Source organism: Monosiga brevicollis, genomic scaffold (genome assembly GCF_000002865.3).
Source record: "Monosiga brevicollis MX1 MONBRscaffold_3 genomic scaffold, whole genome shotgun sequence".
Lineage (NCBI taxonomy): Eukaryota > Choanoflagellata > Craspedida > Salpingoecidae > Monosiga > Monosiga brevicollis.
In genome coordinates this window covers 1,423,508-1,442,728 of record NW_001865040.1, presented here as the reverse complement: position 1 = coordinate 1,442,728, position 19,221 = coordinate 1,423,508, and the positions used below count along the sequence as shown (strand labels likewise).

The window sequence follows — 19,221 nt, the reverse complement described above, 5'->3', positions numbered from 1 at the left end:
GCATTGCAGCTGACAAGTTTGTGAAGGAGGTTCAAGGCAGAAAGCCGTCCGTATAAGAGCCGGCTGAATTATCGATTCAGCGCACACCCTGTACTCAAGACGCAAACATACCTTTGTGCTGTTCTCAAACTTGTTCTTTCCGCTGCCGGTAGTCGACAGTTGTGGTCAAGGGCGTCAAGTCTTCTGCCTCCGACTCCTCGGCCTCCGAATCGGTATCACTATCGGAGTGGCTATCGACAAGCCCGTGCGCAGTGTCGCTGACGTGTGCCAGGTCCTTGCGTGTGATGATACCCACCACGGATGAGTCGCGCCTGTGTGTGGTGGTTGTCAAGGGTGAATGCATACCACTTTATCGCCACGACAGCGCTGAGTAAAAAGCGACTATGTTGCCTCACGCACCGAGAAAGTACCACCAGATGACGCAGACCCATGGTTCGAAACAGGCTGAAAACGCGGGGTAATCGTGTCTCCTCCCATACTGTATATGGGCATGGCGAGACATACGGTAGGAAATTCTGTACATCCAGTACGCCATGAGGTACAAGAGTGATCCAAGCATACTTTGTGGGCCTCAACGGTGCTCACATTTGGTTCGTCAAGATCAAAGCACGTACCATGAAGCAAGCGAGATCAGCTTCGTCCAAAAGAAGACGTAGCTTGTGGACCGTGACGGTTCGGGCATAGTGATCCACAAAGTCGTCCTCGCTCAGCTCCCGATTCACCAAGACCTCGCCATCATGCTTTGGCCCATAGATGCTGTCGTTATTCGTATGCATGTGCCAGGTTAGAAGCAGGGTTGCCAGATCACGCTCCCAAACTTGGGCTAGATAGGAGCAGGGGGATCTACATACTGCTCGGCCAGCATAAGGGTAATGTGTGATCGCAAGATAACTCCACAAAACTCATTGTCCTAGGGCCGTCATGGTCATGTTGTGAGGAAGTAACGATCAAGGGCTGTCAAGCCAACTAGATCTGGCTTTGTCCGCAACATATCAACAAAATGTGTGGCTGGGGAGGGCAGCAGTAGCTTGGAAAAAACTGACCTGGTCCTTGCGCTGTGAGACCTGAACGACAGGAAAGGCTTGATGGCTAAGCAAAAAGTGAAATTCGACCCAGAACAAGACACATGCATCATTTGTACATCGATCAGCTGGGAGGGAGTGCAGTTGAGGATCTTTCCTTTGGGCCATTACGTACTGGCATGACGAGAGTAAGTCTAGAACGTCTCCGACGCGCTCGACGGGCATCAAGCTCTTGGGACGCTTGGCCATCACATGTTTGGCCTTGAACTGTCGCATAAACTGCACAACACCGAGAAACGCTGATCAACGAGAATGGGCTAATCTTATTGGTTAAAAGCCTCCATGTCTTCCAGACACACTAACCACGGAAGGTTCCCACCCCAAGAGTGGGATGTGCTTGAGTTCAATGTGAATATCGTAGAGACCTTCGTTGAAGAGGTCACCCATCTACCGTTGCAGCATTCGCTTCAGTGAAGACGTGATGAAGTGGACATCAGCCAAGCGACAATGGACGGTACTACGTACAAACTTGGCGGCCATCAGCGTGACCATGAGTGGAAGGCCGAGAGTGATCTCATCCGTACTTTCAATCAGAATGACGGTCAGGCTGATGGTCATGCTATGAATGTGGCCACCACGAACAATAAGATGACACAACGGGAAGCTTTGAGGGTTACACAGGAGCCAGATGAGGTTGACTGTGCTCACTGACCGAACGACACCGCCGAGGAAAGATGCTGCGCCAATCAGCGCATAGGTACCCAGGTTGGTGGCAGTATAATCACCCAACCACATTCGCAGCAGCGCGCCGACCAAACGCTGTGGTGCCACGGGCCGAAAGCAGATGATCATGAGAAGATGACAGGTCATGAGAAGGTTACAGGTGCCAATCTGTATCAAGTGCGCTGAAAATCATTGACTGACCCCGTACGCGGCGCCAGTGACAAGACAAGGTACGAAGAGTCCACTAGGGATGCTCACACCATATGTCCAGCAAGCAATCACCAGATACATTAGAAAAAAGCAGAAGAGGGTTTTTTCAGAGAAGGTACCATCCATGTGAAACATAGTCTACATTGCAAGAGATATTCGAGAGTCAAGAAAGGATGGCAGTGCCAAAGGTCGATGAGGTAGGGGCTCACGCCACTCCATGTCATTGTATTGTCAAAGGGGGCTGCATGGACCTGAAACCTCGGCCCCTTCTACCCCACCGCCACGCTCACCTTGATGGACACTTCTTGCGGATTGAGCGCCAGCGTGGCCATGTCATTGTACTCGTTTTCACCGCAAAAAAAGCCACGCGCATCCTTAACAAACTCCTTGTTCAAATCTTCAGCGGTCAAGGACCGACAGGTGCCTGTCCTCGATGAAGAACAATGAGATCGCGTGAGAAAAGGAGCAGAGCATGCGCCAGGTAGAGATGCCACCGGTTCGTGTTTCAGCAAGGTAACTTTTGGGTGGGCGCTTACCCATAGTCATGGCCAAAACGAAGACCAGACATGTGCCCACGGCAGAGACCAGGAGTGCTTCCGCGACGCGCTTGCCTGTAAAAGGAGCGCGCACGAGCACACGCACATGCGTAAGAGCGTGGGTAGCAGACCCAGCTTCAGTAGGGCTGGGTGGCTCCAGCGCCAGCGCTACAGGAATGGCCGAGGCTTTGACTGACCTCGCGTTTTGACGTGCTTCATGCGGTAAATTGTCAGGCGCTTGTTCATTTCGTTGAAAAGTGCGCCGAGCAGCCCGCCAACCGCACCCATGACCAAGAAAAACGCCAGGTCCACAACATTCCATAAATGGGAGCCCTCTGAATTGAACTTTCCAAAATTGACCAAGCCGGTGGCGTCCAATTGACCCCAAGCATGCAGCTGGATGCCTACGTGCACGGGGCATCCATCGCGAATGTTTTTAAGTGATGGAGTAACGAGCCAGGATTGAGGCCGTGTTGTGGAGGGTACGAGCGTTGGTCCAAGGAAGCTAGCCTACCAGAGACGAGAAGGTTGAGAATAAAAGCAGAGGACATGGAGCAAAACAGGGATTTCCAAGTCAAAGATTGGTTCCAAAACGAAGCTCCTTCTTCAAGGCTGCGGAAAAAAAGAAAGCAGAGTGTGAGCATGTGGTGCAGGAAAGCGGGCTGGTGGGAGAGCCTTGTCATCCAATGTGTCTTGAAGCAAGGATAGCGCGGTAAGTTTGAACTTGCGACGAGAGAGGGTGCCGACCTGAAGAGAACTCCCCCGATGGGCGCTCCAAAAGCAGCAGCAACGCCAGCAGCAGCACCTCCAGACACAAAGTCTCGCTTGTCGCGATCATTGCGAAAGCGGCGAAGGAAGTTGGTGCGAAGCCAGGAAAGATTGCTGCTCTGCCCTTGTGTTAAGCCAGCGCCCACAATGGCGCCGCTGTGAATCATTGGGCCTAGAGAAATCGAATTCCACAACAAGCCAATGGGCAAGCGTCGATAATATGAGTTTTGAAGAGCCACCTGATGCCAAATTCCTATCTGAAGGACAGGTCGCTCAAAAGTGCCGGCGTTGGGTGCCCGGCTTCCAACCGAGTGCAGAAGAAATTGTTGCGCACCTTCCTTGCCAACAAACATGCCACCGCTCACGCTGAAGAGCACACCAACAGCTTTTGCGACCATAGTGAGTAAGTCCGTAACGCCTGGAAGCTAGAGACGAGGGTCCAGAGCCGAGATGGAGCGGGCGGTCAAGTAGGGCGAAGCAAAGAGAGCGGCATGGCGATTGTAGGACGAGACAAGAGTGAGGCTTTTTCTTATCGAAGCGTTTGGCGACCAACCTTGATGCCATTGAGATAACACTTTATCTCTGGAATTCCCGAACCAGCCGCCACGGGCTAAGAATCAAAAGTGGTCAGTGGTACAGAGAGGGGGATGAGCGAGCCAGGGGATGTGGAGTTTGAGGGCAGTTGAGGAGCTGATGCGCCATTGGGACAACGGGCGACAACATACCGCCAACGCTGTGAGGCTGGTGGCAATCAGGACGAATCCGCAGTTGAAGCAGAGAAAGTAGACCAAGGACAACGCGAGGCACCCATGTTCTTGACACTCATTGACAGACTTGACCAAATAGTCAAATTTGACCTGTAGTAGTACGCAGCCAATGGGCATTGAGCGAGTGGACGAAAACTCGAGCTTGCAGACGGGCCTTTGTGATAAATGCGGGTTTCAAAGGCACCCACTTTCATGAGTTGCTTGACAAAAAAGTCGATGAAAAACGCCACACAGGCCGTGACAACGCCCACGAAAAAGAAGAGTATCCAGGACATGAGTTGGTGAGTACGCTCTTCGCTTTCGCGCTTCTGCAAAGAGCGGGGCAATGATGGATGGGTTGCAGAACTGAGGACAGAGAAGGGAGCATGGCAGAGCGTGCGCTTCGAGGCTCGAGGCGGTGAAGCCAAAAGCAGAGGATAGGAATCACTCACTTTGATGGATTGCACTTTGAAGGCTTGCTGTTGGTCCCAAAGCTTGTTCTCGATCACGTCGTAGTTGAGGCTCTGTGTTCAACGTTGAAGCGTGTGCGGTAGCGTGACGAGCCAAGGAATAAGCAAGTGCATGGTACGAAGTGTGGATAGCCAGCATAAAGATGGACCGTTGCATCGGTGTAAGGAAAGCTGGGGGTACAAGGCTGACCTCATAGGTGTCGGCGAGCCGGGTGCGGGGCCGGGCTGCCACGATGGTGGGATCCAAGAGCACATCATCGTCCTCATGCTGATTGATGGAGGAGGCGCTGGCATAACGCACCCGGTGGCGCCGTTCCATGGTGCATGTGGCTTGATCGAGCCGTGAACAACAAGCTAGAGCCGTGTGGCTTTGAGGTGGCGCAGACGGATGAGCTGATGCGAAGCCACATGACGGGGCACAAGCGGCCGTCAAGAGGGCATTCCAAAAGTGGGACAAGCCCAATTAACCAACCAATGCACAAAAAGGAGCAGCTACTGGTCGGCATCCATGCCCAAGCCCGGCTCACCACAAGGTGTCTAATACATAAGCACCAAACAAACCCCATGACTACATCGCAACACTCCACGGTCCCAGCTTCCCCCCTCCCTCAGCCCGACCCCCTCTGCCAAAGGTTCCCGCCACACACACACACACACACCACCGATCGGACAAGACGAAGAAAACATCAACAGATGCGAGCTAATTGTCAGATAAAGATACGAAGACAGTGAGATAACTTTGATGTTGCATCATCTCACTGCTTTCGTCAATTTGGCATTAAGAAAAAAAAAAAAAAAAAAATTGTTCTGTTTTGTTGTTGCTGAGGAAAATTCCGTTGAGAGACTCACCCGGTTTTTTTTTTTTTTTTTTAACATGTAAATTTTTTTTGAAGGGAGCGGGGGATTGATTGAAACAACGACCGACGAACGGTGAGTGGTGATCGTGATGCGTGGGGGTCATTGAGGTTGTGGCAGCGGGTTGGGCTGGGTGTGCATGTGAGAGATTGTTCTATAAACGTGGCATCCTGTTGAGATGGTATGGAATGTGCCTGCTTCTCATCATTGACTTGTTGCACAGGCTCGAGGTCATTCAAGCTGCTGCTTTGTTGCGCCAGCACGGCAAACGATAGCCTCGCCTGCTCAAGCAGCTCTTGAGACCAAGCCACCATGTCGTCATTGCCGCCGCTGTACACTCACCGGCGCCCGGGCGCGCCCGTGCTTCCTGCACCAGTCGCCAAGGAGCCAGGTGCTGGCTCCAAAAAAGCCGCGACCCCGCGAATGCTTGAGGGCCCGCAGCGTTATAGCTTTGATGCCATGCTCGCTCTCCAAAAGCTCCATACCCAACCCTTGCCCGAGTTTGAACAACATCCAATCTATGAAGAACTCAGGTGAGCTTCACTACCCGTGTGGCAACAAATTTAGCTCAAAACATACATCGAGCGGTAGTGGGCTACGGGAAGTGCGCACACCAGTGTTCTATGCTCATCGGTGGGATTGGCGTGTTGCATAAACGACATCCTTATAGGCATCACGGTACGTTCCGGGATCTTGTTCCAGCAGTCTACAAGGCTCCGCCTCAGCATTCATCCCCACGCCAGCCGAATCGACGCAATGGCCCATCGCGGAATGGCCAAGGTGAGAGAGAACCTCCGCTGCAAGTGTTTGTAGCTTGAGCTTCTTGACTTTCAGACTTTGAGGCAGATTGCTGAAGTCAACTAGAGTTGGATGTGGCCTGTCTGATTTATCGATCCCATGTGATTCAACGCTTACAGGCTCGGGGGGCGCCAATGACGTCCCTTTTGTACGTGCACCGCGCTCAGCCGACGACCTTCGTGCGTACCGTCCGCGCCAGAGACTGAGCCTACCGTCTCGGCCTTGTCATGCATTTGTTTTCTCGTGCCCATGATGGTGGCTGTGGATTCTCAATCAAACCGTTTTTTGCGCATGACTGATATTGGCTTATTCAGGACGTCCGATCCGACGCGAGGCTGGGCCCCCCTTACGCTCATCGGGTAACTCGGGCACCGCTCGTGGCTCGGGCAGCGCCACGGCACAAACACGCCACCATCGCCCAGCTTGGGATGACGGTATGTCTTTGACTACGACTTGCTTTGTTTCTGCTGGCATCGAGATTTTAACTGCGCCTGTTTTGCAAACTAGACGAAGTGGATGCGGATAGTCAATTTGAGTTTCGTGGCTTTGACGGGCGCGCCACCTCCTCGACGTCATCCGTGCCAGCTACCGCAACGGGCCCCTCCGCTCCTCCTCCAGGTCTGAAGGTGCCAGGGGTGTCGACCAGTGATGTACCCACACCTGCAGTTCCTTCGAGTCCTACCCCGCTGACGCACTCCATGCCGGCGACTCCGGCCACGGGCGGCAAATCTCGCCTCAGCGCCTACCTCAACAACACCGAGACCGAGTCACCGGGTGCGCTGGACTCGGCCCCAGTTCCAACTGCCTCGGCATCGTCTTCGGGCAGCAGCTCGCGCTTTTTACGATTTTTCCAGCAGCAACCAAACGGCCAAACGGCTACCCAAGCAGAGAATCCGCCCCCCGACGCAGGAGGAGACGCCTCCCAGCGCCTCAAGAGCCTCTTCTTGAATCCCAAAGCCAATGGCCCAGCCAGCACCCCTGCTGCTGCTGCTACAACACCCGCCAAGCCAGCTGCGGCCGTGGCCGCAACGGTCCCTGCAGCCACACCCAAGAGCACACAGCCACCCAACCCCAAGCCTCAACCTGCAGCTGTATCGCAGCGCGCTCCTAACATCATCCCAGCCAATGCCACCCCAACCCCCAATGCCATGGCTCCGGCCAGCAATGCCACTGCATCTGCGGCTGCCAAGGCGCAAGCCTTGGCCACCGGCGCTGACTCGGCTGCGCCGACGGCTGGCTCACATCAAAATCGTCTGCTCAGCATGTTGCAAAATGCCAAACGTGTTCCCGCTCCTCAGACCAGTGGTGCATCAATAGGATCAAGCACCCCATCGCAGCCCATACCCACGCCACCCCAGGTACCTGGCAGCGGGCGTGGCAGCGCGTGGCCCGGTTCAGCGGGCCTGCCTCTGGGTCCCGATGGTCGGCCGTTGGCGCAGCATCCCGGCCAGTCAATGGGGCCAGGCCCTGTTCAGCACCAACCTCCACCATCTCAGTACCAACAGCCCCGGCCCCATCCCCAGTCACCCTCACCCTCGCCATCGCAGGCCTATCAGCAACAGCAGCGACACCTGCAGCAAGCACACTTTGCGCGTCTGCTCGGTAGCATGCGCTCAGACAATACTCCGCCTTCCAACGTAGGGCCGCCCGTGATGGGTCCAGGTGGACCGGGCGTGCCCATGATGCATGCACCACAGGGTGCAGCGCTCGAGAACCCCATTGGTCAGCCTGGTCCGCCCTCCAGCGGCGCAGCTGCGGGCTCTTTCCTGCCCACCTCAGTCATGTTGTACGTCGCGTCGTCGGGGTCTGCATTCCTTGCCTGACACGAAGCGTTGACCTTGTCTCACCCGGACCCTGCTGCTGGTTTTTGTTTTCTTGGCTCTGTGTGTGCGTCTTCTTTTCCTTCTTCTTCCTTTCACTTAGGCGCCTGAACCAGCAACATCCTTGAGGGGCACAAAAGCATTTTTGCCCTTGTTAACAATTTCCCGCACCCACCTCGCATGCCTCACTCCCCATTGCACCCGAGTTCCTCGCGCTTGACTATCCGCATCAGTGAACTTCATGACTGCCACGCGACACCAAAATTGACTGATGAAGAGTAAAGACCAATATTTAAAAAAAAAAAAAAGAGAGAGACAGAGAGAGAAGGGCTGTCAAGGAAAAACCCCCTTGTTTTGCTTTGAGCACCTGAACATCAATATTCAGCTAAACACGTACAAGTCGTTACGTTTGCTCCAGCATGAGAACTGCAAGAACTTCACCGATATCTTCATAAAGTCCTGACACCCCCAGTTTATGTCCGCGAGCAGCAGGAAATTGCTTTTTTTTTCGCTTTGCTCTCTCTCTGTGTCGCAGGCATCGTCGACTCTTCGACCGACCCGGCCGTCTCTTCTCTCTGGCTTGCCGCACACCAACACAGGGTGGGCTGATCAGTCAAGGCTTCTTCTCTCTTCAACCCTCGTGCGGTAGGTCGTCCCAGACCGCCTGCCTTTGGAATCTTGTGGAATGGATATGATATGAATGAGATTTGCATCAAGGTGTCGTTGTGTTGCGTGGTGTGTTGGTGGTACGCGGAAGCCGCTGCCCTCGTCTACCGCCTCGAGGAAGTGACCAAAGTCAGGGCACGCTTGAGAAAAGGCGTGGGATACCGAGGCGTCATTGTTGGAGGTCAAAAGCACACAAGCGACTCGTTGTGTGGGAGCACGCATGACCAACCGCTGGTGCTGTTGTTGGTGTTGTTGTTGTTCCCCGTCTCCTCTCCCGCCCCCCCCGCCCCCTTTGTTGATGCCCTGTTGAGCGACTCACCAACGGCATTCAACCCCCATGTGCCCACCTTTCCACCCATGCACTCGCGCAAAACGTCAGTGTCAAACGACCAACGCCATGTTTCGCATGTCTGGCAAAACATTCCGGTACGGTTTTGCTTGGCTCATGGTCATGAGGGAGCCTGGGACAGCAAGAGGAGAGTCACGTCTTCGGACACCTCGACTGGCCGTTATCCCATGGTGAACCCTATTCTCCTGGCACATGTCTATCTATCTCTATGTAACACTGTACATCTGCCCTGGCTTGCTGACTTTAGCGCGAAGAAAAACTTTAAAGAAGGCTCGCTCCGCCATGAGCTCCACAAGAAGGCCGTGGTCAGTATTTCTTGTCCCCATGTTTTGGTTTGACTGTTGGCTGGTGTTTTCGCCTACGCACGCATGAAATTGCCATGTCCCTGCCACAGAATTTCTGCGCGCTCACATGGTGCTTTTCAAACATCACTCGCCGTAGGCCACGCTCAACTCGGGCATTGACCTTCGTCAAGCCGTCAAGCTTCCTGAGGGAGAAGACATGAATGAATGGCTGGCCGTTTCCGCCGTCGAATTTTTCAACCGGTTCGGCACGCACAGTCACTTGCTCTTTAGTCATTTGTGATGCATTTCCAATGGCTGCCCTGCGCGCCTGTAGCACTCACGCCCATGGCCTTGTTGTCGCAGTGTCAACTTGGTCTACGGCGCTGTGTGTGATTTTTGCACAGAGGAAAGCTGCCCCATGATGCGAGCTGGCCCCGCGTATGAGTATCAATGGAAGGACGATACCTCGGCCGAGTACAAACGCCCCACCTACGTCAGCGCCCCCAAGGTGGGCACGGTGCCTCTGTGGTATTCCGACGCCTACCGGCCAATCGGCTTTGTTGCATGGCTCTCCTCTTACCATATCCCATCCCACTGCTGTGCTCCCATAGTACATTTCGTTGCTCATGGACTGGATTGAGCAAATCATCAGTGATGAAAGCAAATTCCCGTCCAACCCAGGTTTGTTCTTTTTGCCCCAATTCAAGCTAGCACATGTGAGTGCATCCACCTTTCGCCCTTTTTGCGAGGCATCGCATTCACCTATACATTGGATGTAAATGGACCTTCAGAGGTGCCCTTTCCCAAGGATTTCCAAAAAATCATCCAACAGATGTTTCGCCGGTACGTGCGCCCGTGCTGCACCTCAGGCGAGACAGACCACCTCTACGGAAGTTGTTGAGGTCCCTATCCCGCTCCGTCAAGCAAGCCTCATCCTCTTCTCAACCATAGATTGTTTCGTGTCTTCGCGCATGTCTACTACGAGCACTTTAACCAGCTGTCGGAGATTGGCGCGGTTCGTTGTTGGGGCACTTTTGGCGTCCTCTGTTTTTTGAAATGATCGTCCATCGTTTGTAGACTTTGTATTCGCCTTACGCCCCAGCTTGTATTTGGTTTTGCCGATGTATTAGGAGGCACATATCAACACGTGCTACAAGCACTTTTACTACTTTGCCACGGAATTCAACCTGATTCCAACCAAGGAGTTGGAGCCTCTCAAAGACCTGTCTGCAGCTCTTTGCAAGAAGTGAGCCCATTCAAAGTCAACGGTCAGCGCAAAGACCGAACTGCTCTGACTTGTCGGCTTGAACTCCCATCCTGGCATTGATTCTGGTGCCGCAAGGCTGCCAGTCCCCCGAATTTTTCTTCGCCATCCTTTTGTACAATCAAACCAGAACAGGCTCCGCTCTTGTTGCGCCATGCTGGGACTGCTTGAAAGCATGCTTGGTGCCTTGGATTGAATTCAAAATATTAGTGCGGTGTGGATGGCATCAAACCCTGCCGCTACAAGCACTCCTGTCTCTCATTGTCCTAATTGAATATGTTGGTTTTTGGTTTATTTGATTGCTTTCCCACATTGCCAAGTGTTGTCTCAACAACAAGAGCATTGGTAGAGTGTGAGCGGGAGCGGATGTGCGCTCATGGAAACGGGTTGGGTCAGAAGGTGAATAAAATTCGTGCTGGGCCATCACGATGTGACAACCTCGAATGAGTGTGGTGCCTCGTTTGTTGTCTTAAACTTGACCGGAACACAAGGTGCGGGAGGCTAGTAGGTCTCCAGCAAGGTTCGCAGACTTCGCTCCACGATGGCCATGCGCTCACGGTGACTTTCTTTCTCGAATATAGCGCTCAGTTGATCACGCGAAAATAAAGAGTCAATCACAAAATCGTACCGATCCACAACCCGTGTGGAGACGTTGGGTAATAGAATGCCACGCCAGGCCGCAGCGACATAGGAGATGGAGTCTACCAAGAGCTCCAAGTTAACCGGGGCCACTGAGGCGTTGGCCACCGCACGCCGCTCCGCTGCCAGACGACGGTCGCGCGCAAAGTGCACAAACCCCTGACAAAAATCCAGCGTTCGATCGTAGAGTGCCAGCTTATCCACACCCGGTGGAAGTGCGTTGGCGTGAACAATCACGGCGATGCGCGCGGCAATATCAAATATGTAGCCCTCCAAGCGAGATGCCAACCGATCCCCGCGCTCTACCCGTACAAAATCAACCACGGTGTGAATCAAAACCCGCGCGGCCTCGTCCAGGTAACGCTTAATAAGCAGGCGTCCCAGACGAGACGTGGCAAATGCGCTTGCCAGGGCAGAGCGCATTTTGCCCAGGCTAGAAAGTGTAGCATGGCTGTCGTCAACATCGGGCACTAAAACTATAGGCAGGCTTCGAGCCACCTCTAGCTGCTGCCACCAGGCGTCGTGCAAAGCTGCGCCACCCTCCACGGCGAGACCAAAGATCCGCCGGTCGGGCAAGCGAAAGCCAATGCCCCGACCAGAAGGCGCCTCGCAAGGCAAGAGCGTGACTCCACTGAGATGCACAAATAATCGCGGTGGATCCTCTTTCGACGCCATGTGGTGATAGAGCAAACTGCCCTGGACCAGAACAAAATAACGCCGCTTCCAGGGGCGCTCGTCACCGTTGCGCCGACATTTCTTCAGCAGATAGCCCTCCATGGTAGCGGCTGGTAGCTCTGATGGTGCGGTGATGCTAGCTGGACTGGGCGGCCGAATCACCTCGTCGCCCTCCACCCCACCCTCGTCACCATCTTCATCCTCTTCATCATCGTGGTGAGATCGGCCATCTTGAGACTCGTGCAAACCAGCCTGCGTGTCGTCGCCAACAGGATCCTGCTTTGAGGTGGCGGCAGATGGGCCCGCCACCGCTGTGGCAGACTCGAGTGTCATTTGGCCCAACTGCTCATTGACCGCACTGGCCACCTCTATCTCCTGCTCAGCTGCAGCAGCCATGGTGGGTGAACAGCGGGGTTGTGCGAGAAGAGGGCTGGTACAAGGACTCGCGGTGGTGTTCAGCGAGGGCAGCGACAGCAAGGGAAAGTTCACCAAGGCTGACGCGCCTCGTACCGTTGGATCTGCGCTGAATATCCTGCTCGCGTAACAACCCCCATGGCCTGCTGCCGTCAGCGCAGGCGAGTAACATTGACCTCCACTCTCTCGCGTCAGCCGGCGTGTGTGTGTGTGTGTGTGTGTGTGTGTGTGTGTGTGTGTGTGTGTGTGTGTGTGTGTGTGTGTGTGTGTGTGTGTGTGTGTGTGTGTGTGTGTGTCTGATCCAAAAAAAATCAAAAATCAAAAATCAAAACAACAAAGGGGTTGTGCCTGTGTCATGCTCTTTTGGCAAAGTGTGGGTTCTGAGAGGAGCCAACGAAAATGCATAGCTGGATAAATTTTTAGATCATCATAACGACATGCCTTATCGACCAGGCGGCTCAGCCGCGGGAGTGATGGCAGAAGAAGCGTCACGGAAAACTCAAAATACACAAACAAAAACAAATGACGGCCTTGGATGTGTGAACCTTCCTAAAAAAATAAAAAATAAAAAACATTGAACGAAATTTTAGCGTGGGTCAAGACGCGCAGCGTCATGCCCCAACTGTGAAAGCTTGAGGAAGAGGCGCTCAACCTGCTCTTTGAGAGCTTCGTAGTAGGCCAAGGAACTGGCTGCAAAGCGCTGGGCCAGCGCTGGGTTGTGGCTGCGAACCAGCTCTTCATAGAGTGGCGCAGCTGCAGCGTCTGGCTGTTGCGCGGCCTGCTGCAGCCACTCCCGACACGTTGCCTCGATACGCGGACGTTGCAATTGCATATGCGTCCTGTCAGTGCAGCCACAAGAGTCAAGGCAAACAAACATGGGGTGAGACACAAAGAGGGTGAGACAAGAAAGTGCGCATCGCGTCATGACAAACGCATGCCAGGAAAGAGCTACGCACCGAATAACCGTGGCAAAGGCCGGATCGGGGCTTTCCAATTGCCCCAGCAGAGCGTATTTCACGGTACAGAAGCGAGCAATGTTGCAGTAGCCTGCATTGAGTCGTGTACCCCGTGACGTCCCGGATAAGTCCTCCGTACCGGGCTCGGTGAAGTAAATTTGCTCGCACAGGACCAAAGACTGTACGGACTGAAACACCTGTTGCAGCGTGCTCCGCGAAGTCCATTGCTCCGTGCTTTGGCCTTCCCAAGTACCCAAGAGGGACAGGCACACCTTTCCGTTGTTGTAGAGATTGGGTGTCAAGCGCACAGCCCCGCGACCCGTCGTCAAAAACACCATTTTGGGTGGGGCAGTCGGGTAGGTGGGAGGGCAGTAGATGTCGAATACAAAGCACCCGCTACTGAAGGGAGTACCTTGGGCACCAGTAATGAGCACCCGCATCAGATTCAAATGGTCTTCGGCCACGGAAACAAAGATAGCCGCGTCAATCGAACACCGCAGCTTGCGTAAGTCGGTCAGCTCGGAGCTCAAGCGCCGAATGCCTGAGGAGGATAAGAGATGCCGCGCGGCCTCTCCTGCAAAAGAATGATGCTCGAGTCCGCTCTCGCCCAGCTGCAGCACTAACGGTTGAAGCGCCGCCGAGTATGCAGCTGCCGCTGCGTCGGTTGATGCAGCAGCTGGCTGCGTCTGACTCGTCGGCTCAGCCACGGCGTCTAGCTCTGAAGAAGCATTGCATGCTTCGATGGCCGTATGAAAGGCAACAAAGCGCTCCAGAAGGGCGGGCATCTGCTGATCACGTTGGCCACTGATGCGCATCGATGTGCGCAAGCTCTCGATAAACTCACTCAAGTGCGCTCCAAACGCAGGAGCAAAGCGTGCCCCGTATTGCTCAACCAGGACCTTGCCCAGTGACAAGACGGCATCGTAGACTGCTGCTGATTCACCAAGGCTGGTCAAGCTACCGGCGGCCAAAAAGTCAGTCACTGCTTGCTGCGCAATTGAAATTGTCTGCTGATCCGAAAAGGGTGCCACATGGTCCACGCTCCCTACCACGAGCTTGCTCAGCAACAGCAGCAGGCTCTGTCGCGCAGCCGGCTGTACCTCGATACGGCCCGAACCGTCAGTCTGCGGCGTGTCCAAGTCCGTCGTAAAGGGCGCGACTGTTGCGCCCTGCTGCGACAGCGCTAGCGTGTTGATGAGAGCCCGGGCGCTTTTGGGCAAATAGCGGATGGTATCACCCTGTCCAGATGCCGCCTGGTTCGACAAACGCAGCTCCAGCCGCACTGACTCCGTCGCCGCTACCAACGGAAAAATGTCTGTCGCGCCGGCTAGACCGTGAAAGCCTCCCAGAATACGACCATTAACGGCAAAATATATGAGATCACCTCGCACACCGCAACCCACAACGTGGTGAGTCTGCCAAGGCTCGACAGCCGCAGCAAACACCACATGATCTCCACACGTGATGGTTGCGCGTACGGGATCAAACAAAATGTGCGCCGGCAGCGCCCCGTGCTCGCGAGGCGCTGACGAACCTAGCGCAAAACCAACGTGTGGTGCCACGGCGTTGAGCCCCAAGCCCGTCACCCCGCCCACCGATGGTCGCGCACGCGGTGCGGCTTTTGCAACGCGAGCTTCAAAGTAAAAGTCTTCTCGCAAGACAGGAGAGAGAGTTCGTCGTCCTACAGCAAACATCAGACGCTGATGTGCTGCAACATCCCGGTGGCTTGAATTGCGTAAAGGCCCTTCGGGCCCGCCCATAACGTCTGTAGCACCAGCAGTCTTATTGGACAACCACAGAGAGTCAAAGCTGAGCATGCCGTTGCTGCGCAAGACCCCGCCCACAACGCGCCAATAGCGACTATCCAGCGCGGGGGTGCGGTCAACGCTGGGCTGAGCCACCAGCAACCAACGCTGGGCGGCGTCTCGAGCAGCGAACGCGAACAGCTGTGCCCCTTGCGACCCCGTGGCACTCGTCGCGGTCGTAACAGTCATCTCCCACCCGGCGTACCAGACGCCATCTAACATACAGTTGAGTTCGAGGGCCGTCGCGGCGGGCAGAATCCGAATAGGCGTCAAACCAAAGGCTGCCCAGGCAACCGCTGCAAGGAACGGGTGGTTGAGAACACGAGGCGCCAAGTGCGAACTGCGCAGCGTGATCAAGATCCGCAGGTACAGATCACGCCACTCGGACAAGCGCAGATCCCAATCCCGGAGCCCCAGGAAACCACACAGAGAGGCTGTCACGGGCCCGCCTTGTAACACGGCTTGTAAGGCGGACACGGCCGCGTGCAAGCGATCGGCCAGCAGATTTTTCTCCAACATCACTCGCAATAAAACGAACTCGAGCAAGCGGGCCCCTCGTTCGGTTGGCCCACTCTTGAGGCTGGCAGCCGACTGCGGCTGACTACCTGCCGTGTGGAATTGCACACGTCCATGCCCGTCGACCAAGACTTGAAGCACCACGTGCCCTTGCCCCGTCGACAGGCTTGCCAACGTTGCTGATGGAACGGCAAAGTGCGTGGCGGAAGCGTCAAAGGCGCGTAGCTGGTACACGCCAGCCTCCAAGTCCGAAATATGCACGTGGTAATGCTCGTCGGCTTCAGTCAGAAGCCAGACGGAGCAAGTGTGTACCGCCTGCACCATACAGGTCACTACTTGCGCGTCCGGCGTCGTCAAAATGCACTTGTCTCCAAAACAAAAGCGCATACGGTCGATCAGAACGGCATCGGACAACAACGTTACGGCGTGCAAAACTGCGCTAGCGGCCGTTGGCGGTACCTCCAGCAAACACTGGCGCACCCAACGTACAGTGCGTTGGGCGGGTACGCTAAACAGGTGCCCACCCTCAGCGGTCGTGCCAAGATATTGCCCAGCGGGTTGTACAACGCGTAGGGCGGCCATCGCGCTCGATTCGGGGCGAAGCTCAAGCAGAATGGCATCAGACGTGATGGTGCTCAATGCACGCAGGGCAATTGGCATCAGATCCAGTGAAATATGAGAAGCAAGCATCGCGCCGGCGCGACAGTCCAGCCCAAGTGCGCCAATTAACCGCAGTTGCAGCCGCACAAACCACTCCGGAGCTTCGACCCCCTCTCGAGCGCGCAGGGGCCCGAGCACGTCCCAACCTTGCTCAGCCAGCCAGCCTGCCACGGTGCCCCGGGCAACTGACGTTAACAAGAGGCCAAGCACGCAACACAGGTCGAGAACGTACGAACCCAGAGTCCAAAGCGCCAACCCTGCATTATTCTCGCGTGCCGCTTGCACCAATGCACGAACGCGCTCCTGCCAGTGCGCCTGCACAGCGGCGCTCCACCCGTGCGACAGGACGAGGCTGCGCACGGCTTCTGGCACGAATCGTAGCAGTTGAGTGCGCAGTGTCGAGCTGACGTCCATGGACCACTCCGGTACATCAGCTAGGTGATGTGTTACGGCCTCAAGCGCCGCCCGTACGACCTGTGGTTGTGACGAGGCCAGAGCAGTCCAAGCTGGCCAAAAGGCATCATCCATGAAGGCTGCCGCTGTCCAAGCCTCCGCATCTCCAGCCAGATTTGGAAGCACCACGAGTGAACTGAACGGTGCTTGCAGAGGCAGATCGCGTTGATGCGCATGCACGGGGGCGATATGTGCAGTGCGATCGCGCACGTCAGTGGAGCGCACCGTGACCAGGTGAGCCGTGGTACCAAATGAGCCTGAGGAATTGGCATTGTGCCGGGAAGAAATGGCAGGCGGTGCTACGACCGTCAGAGCCGTGGCACCCACGCTCGGCATCAGGTCAGTCGTTGAGGTCACCTCCACATGACGCAAAGGGGGCAAACCAGCAACGTGCTGGGGCTGAGAGTCCCATCGTACACCGCCATGCAGGGAGATAAGACGTCCGTGGCCTCGATCAATCACGCGGGCGTTGTCCACGACACCACGCTGAAGGTACAGCAACGCGCCAGCGTGAAGTTTTGAGCTACCCGCGGCGCCACGACAGCCACAGCCACAACCCACATCTCCGCGGCGAGCTTGGTCCTCCTCACCACTGACCATTCGGCCACCAGGAAGACATGCCATGGGACCGACCCGCAACGCTCCGCTGGTAAGGAGCCGGAGCGTACATTTAGTGAGCGCCGTTTGCACGGTGGCCCAAGTCGTGCCTGGCACTTGAGGCGCCAGCCTGGTGTCCACAAGCCAAATGAGACGCCGCAACAGGGCCAGTGGTGCTGACGCGTTCGACGATAAGCTTGTGTATACACTCAGGGCGCCCAATAGCTGCTCGAGGGCCGTTGATCGCTGTGCTTCATTCCGCAACAGTGAGGGTAGTCGTGTGACGAGACTTCGCGGGACATGCAATTGCGAGAGGGTTTGAAAGCATGCCAGGCCCAAGCTGGCGTCCAGCTCGGAAACCTCGCTGGCCACATTCAAAACGCTCGGCAGTAGGGAGGGCGAGGTGGTTAAGATCGCATTGAGGAGGGATGGAAAGAGGGCGTGCTCCATAAGCTGACCTGCACCATGTAGTGACTCTGCTGTTGAAGACGTGGCCGCTGACACAGACGACGAGCGTAATGTTTGTAAAAGGTGGTGAACCAAAGTGGCCGCCTGGTCGTGAAAGTTGTTGGGGGGTGGGTTGGCAAGAGCTCGATGCTTAAACTCGCCGATTACATATGGCAAAGCATCGCCAGTGGCCATCCCAGCCGGGACGCCCCCCTCTCCCGAGGCGCTGGCCCCCGCTCCAGGGCGCTCCAAGTCTCCTTCGCGTTCTCGAGGGGCGCTACCAGGGCGCGCATGGTGTAACATGCGCAAAAGTAACTCGAGGCCGCCATCTCCGTCCAAAAGCGTCTGGCAAGCAGCCGGATGTCGCAGGGCCGTCATGAGCAAGAAGAAAAGGACTGAGTTGCCCACATCATCAATCCGACTCGCCCCAACATCGCAAATAGAGTCCACCACGTGACATGCCGCTGCCGGAGAACGCTGGCAAATGCGCGCATAGAGAGTGAAGAGCAAGCGAAAGGGTGACAAGTCCAAGGCACTATGAGCTACCTCAGACTGCGCAACGTAAAGCGTCGCTGGCCTGGGGTCTGCCATGGCCTCCCGCACCAGGTGCTCGCACCAGCGCTGCGATGTGCACTCATCCTCCATGGCAATGGTATCTCCAGCATGCACACTTGAACCAGATGCCGCGTCCTTAAGCTCGCCTCCGTCACTGCTTGACGCGGCCGGTGCTTGGCTCTGACTCGAAGTTGGACCCTGCCCTTGACCGGGACTCTGAAGAGAAGCGGAAGTAGGTGGTGCTGGAAGGTCGCTGCGCCGGGGCGTCAACCTAGCACCAACAGGCGCTGATAGGCAGGCGGCTGAACTCACGTGACTAAGTACGTTCGTGATGGTAGCGGCAGCATTTGAGCTCAAAAAGAGGCCATCCTCCAACTTGCCTCCTGCGTCCAAGTTGTCACGATCAAGCTGCAGGATCGATGCGTTCAACAGACGATACACGCCGATCAAAAGGCGGAACTGCCAATCTGGCCAAGCCTTGCGGCCATACTGGTGTGGTGTGCGCAAGCAAATGAGAGCCAAGATGTCAAAGTATGAACTGATGACTGAAGCTGAACTACGTGCAGCTGAGGCCGCATTGTCAAATAGCACATCGAGCATATCCAGGGCCACCAGGGACGAGTCGTTTGGATTGCGCTTGAGAATCTCTTGCACCGTAGCCGTCACGCGCAGCACGGCAGGTTCTACCACCGTGCTTGAGCAGAGCAGCGCCGTGATGCACTGCTTGATGGCGGAGCGTAAAGGATAGCCGATGCAGCGGGGATCAGACGCCCCACAGCTTGCAAAGGCGGCCCATGCCGCATCGCACTGGATCACCCAGCGAGGGTCCATGAGGCGCAACAAGGTGAAAGCCAGCGTGCGGAGGCGAGCATCTGCGTTGATGCTGGGGTTTATGGCTCGGGGGGCCAATGTTTCGAGCAGCGCTTGCAGAGCCTCTGCGGATATAATCTCGACGTCAAAGTCGGGCACGGCATAGGGCAAACATTCGCCGCA

The 19,221-nt window shown here is 55.6% G+C and overlaps 2 protein-coding genes across 2 annotated transcripts; one reads left to right on the top strand and one right to left on the bottom strand.

Moving 5' to 3' along the window:
* Positions 1-1,352: 1,352 nt before the first annotated feature.
* MONBRDRAFT_14318 (uncharacterized protein) lies at positions 1,353-4,316 on the bottom strand (the record flags this gene model as incomplete). Its single annotated transcript, XM_001743045.1, has 13 exons — positions 1,353-1,469; positions 1,548-1,641; positions 1,735-1,841; positions 1,947-2,093; positions 2,246-2,379; positions 2,450-2,566; positions 2,689-2,895; positions 3,006-3,103; positions 3,239-3,431; positions 3,594-3,684; positions 3,813-3,869; positions 3,985-4,116; positions 4,215-4,316. Coding segments are annotated over 13 exons (1,596 nt in total), but the record flags the coding sequence as incomplete, so codon positions are not given.
* Positions 4,317-9,130: 4,814 nt separating this feature from the next.
* On the top strand, positions 9,131-10,497 carry MONBRDRAFT_14634 (uncharacterized protein; the record flags this gene model as incomplete). Its single annotated transcript, XM_001743366.1, has 7 exons — positions 9,131-9,268; positions 9,405-9,508; positions 9,611-9,755; positions 9,859-9,928; positions 10,039-10,090; positions 10,199-10,262; positions 10,378-10,497. 7 exons carry the CDS (start codon positions 9,131-9,133, stop codon positions 10,495-10,497), a joined length of 693 nt encoding a protein of 230 aa, XP_001743418.1.
* Between the last annotated feature and the right edge of the window lie 8,724 nt (positions 10,498-19,221).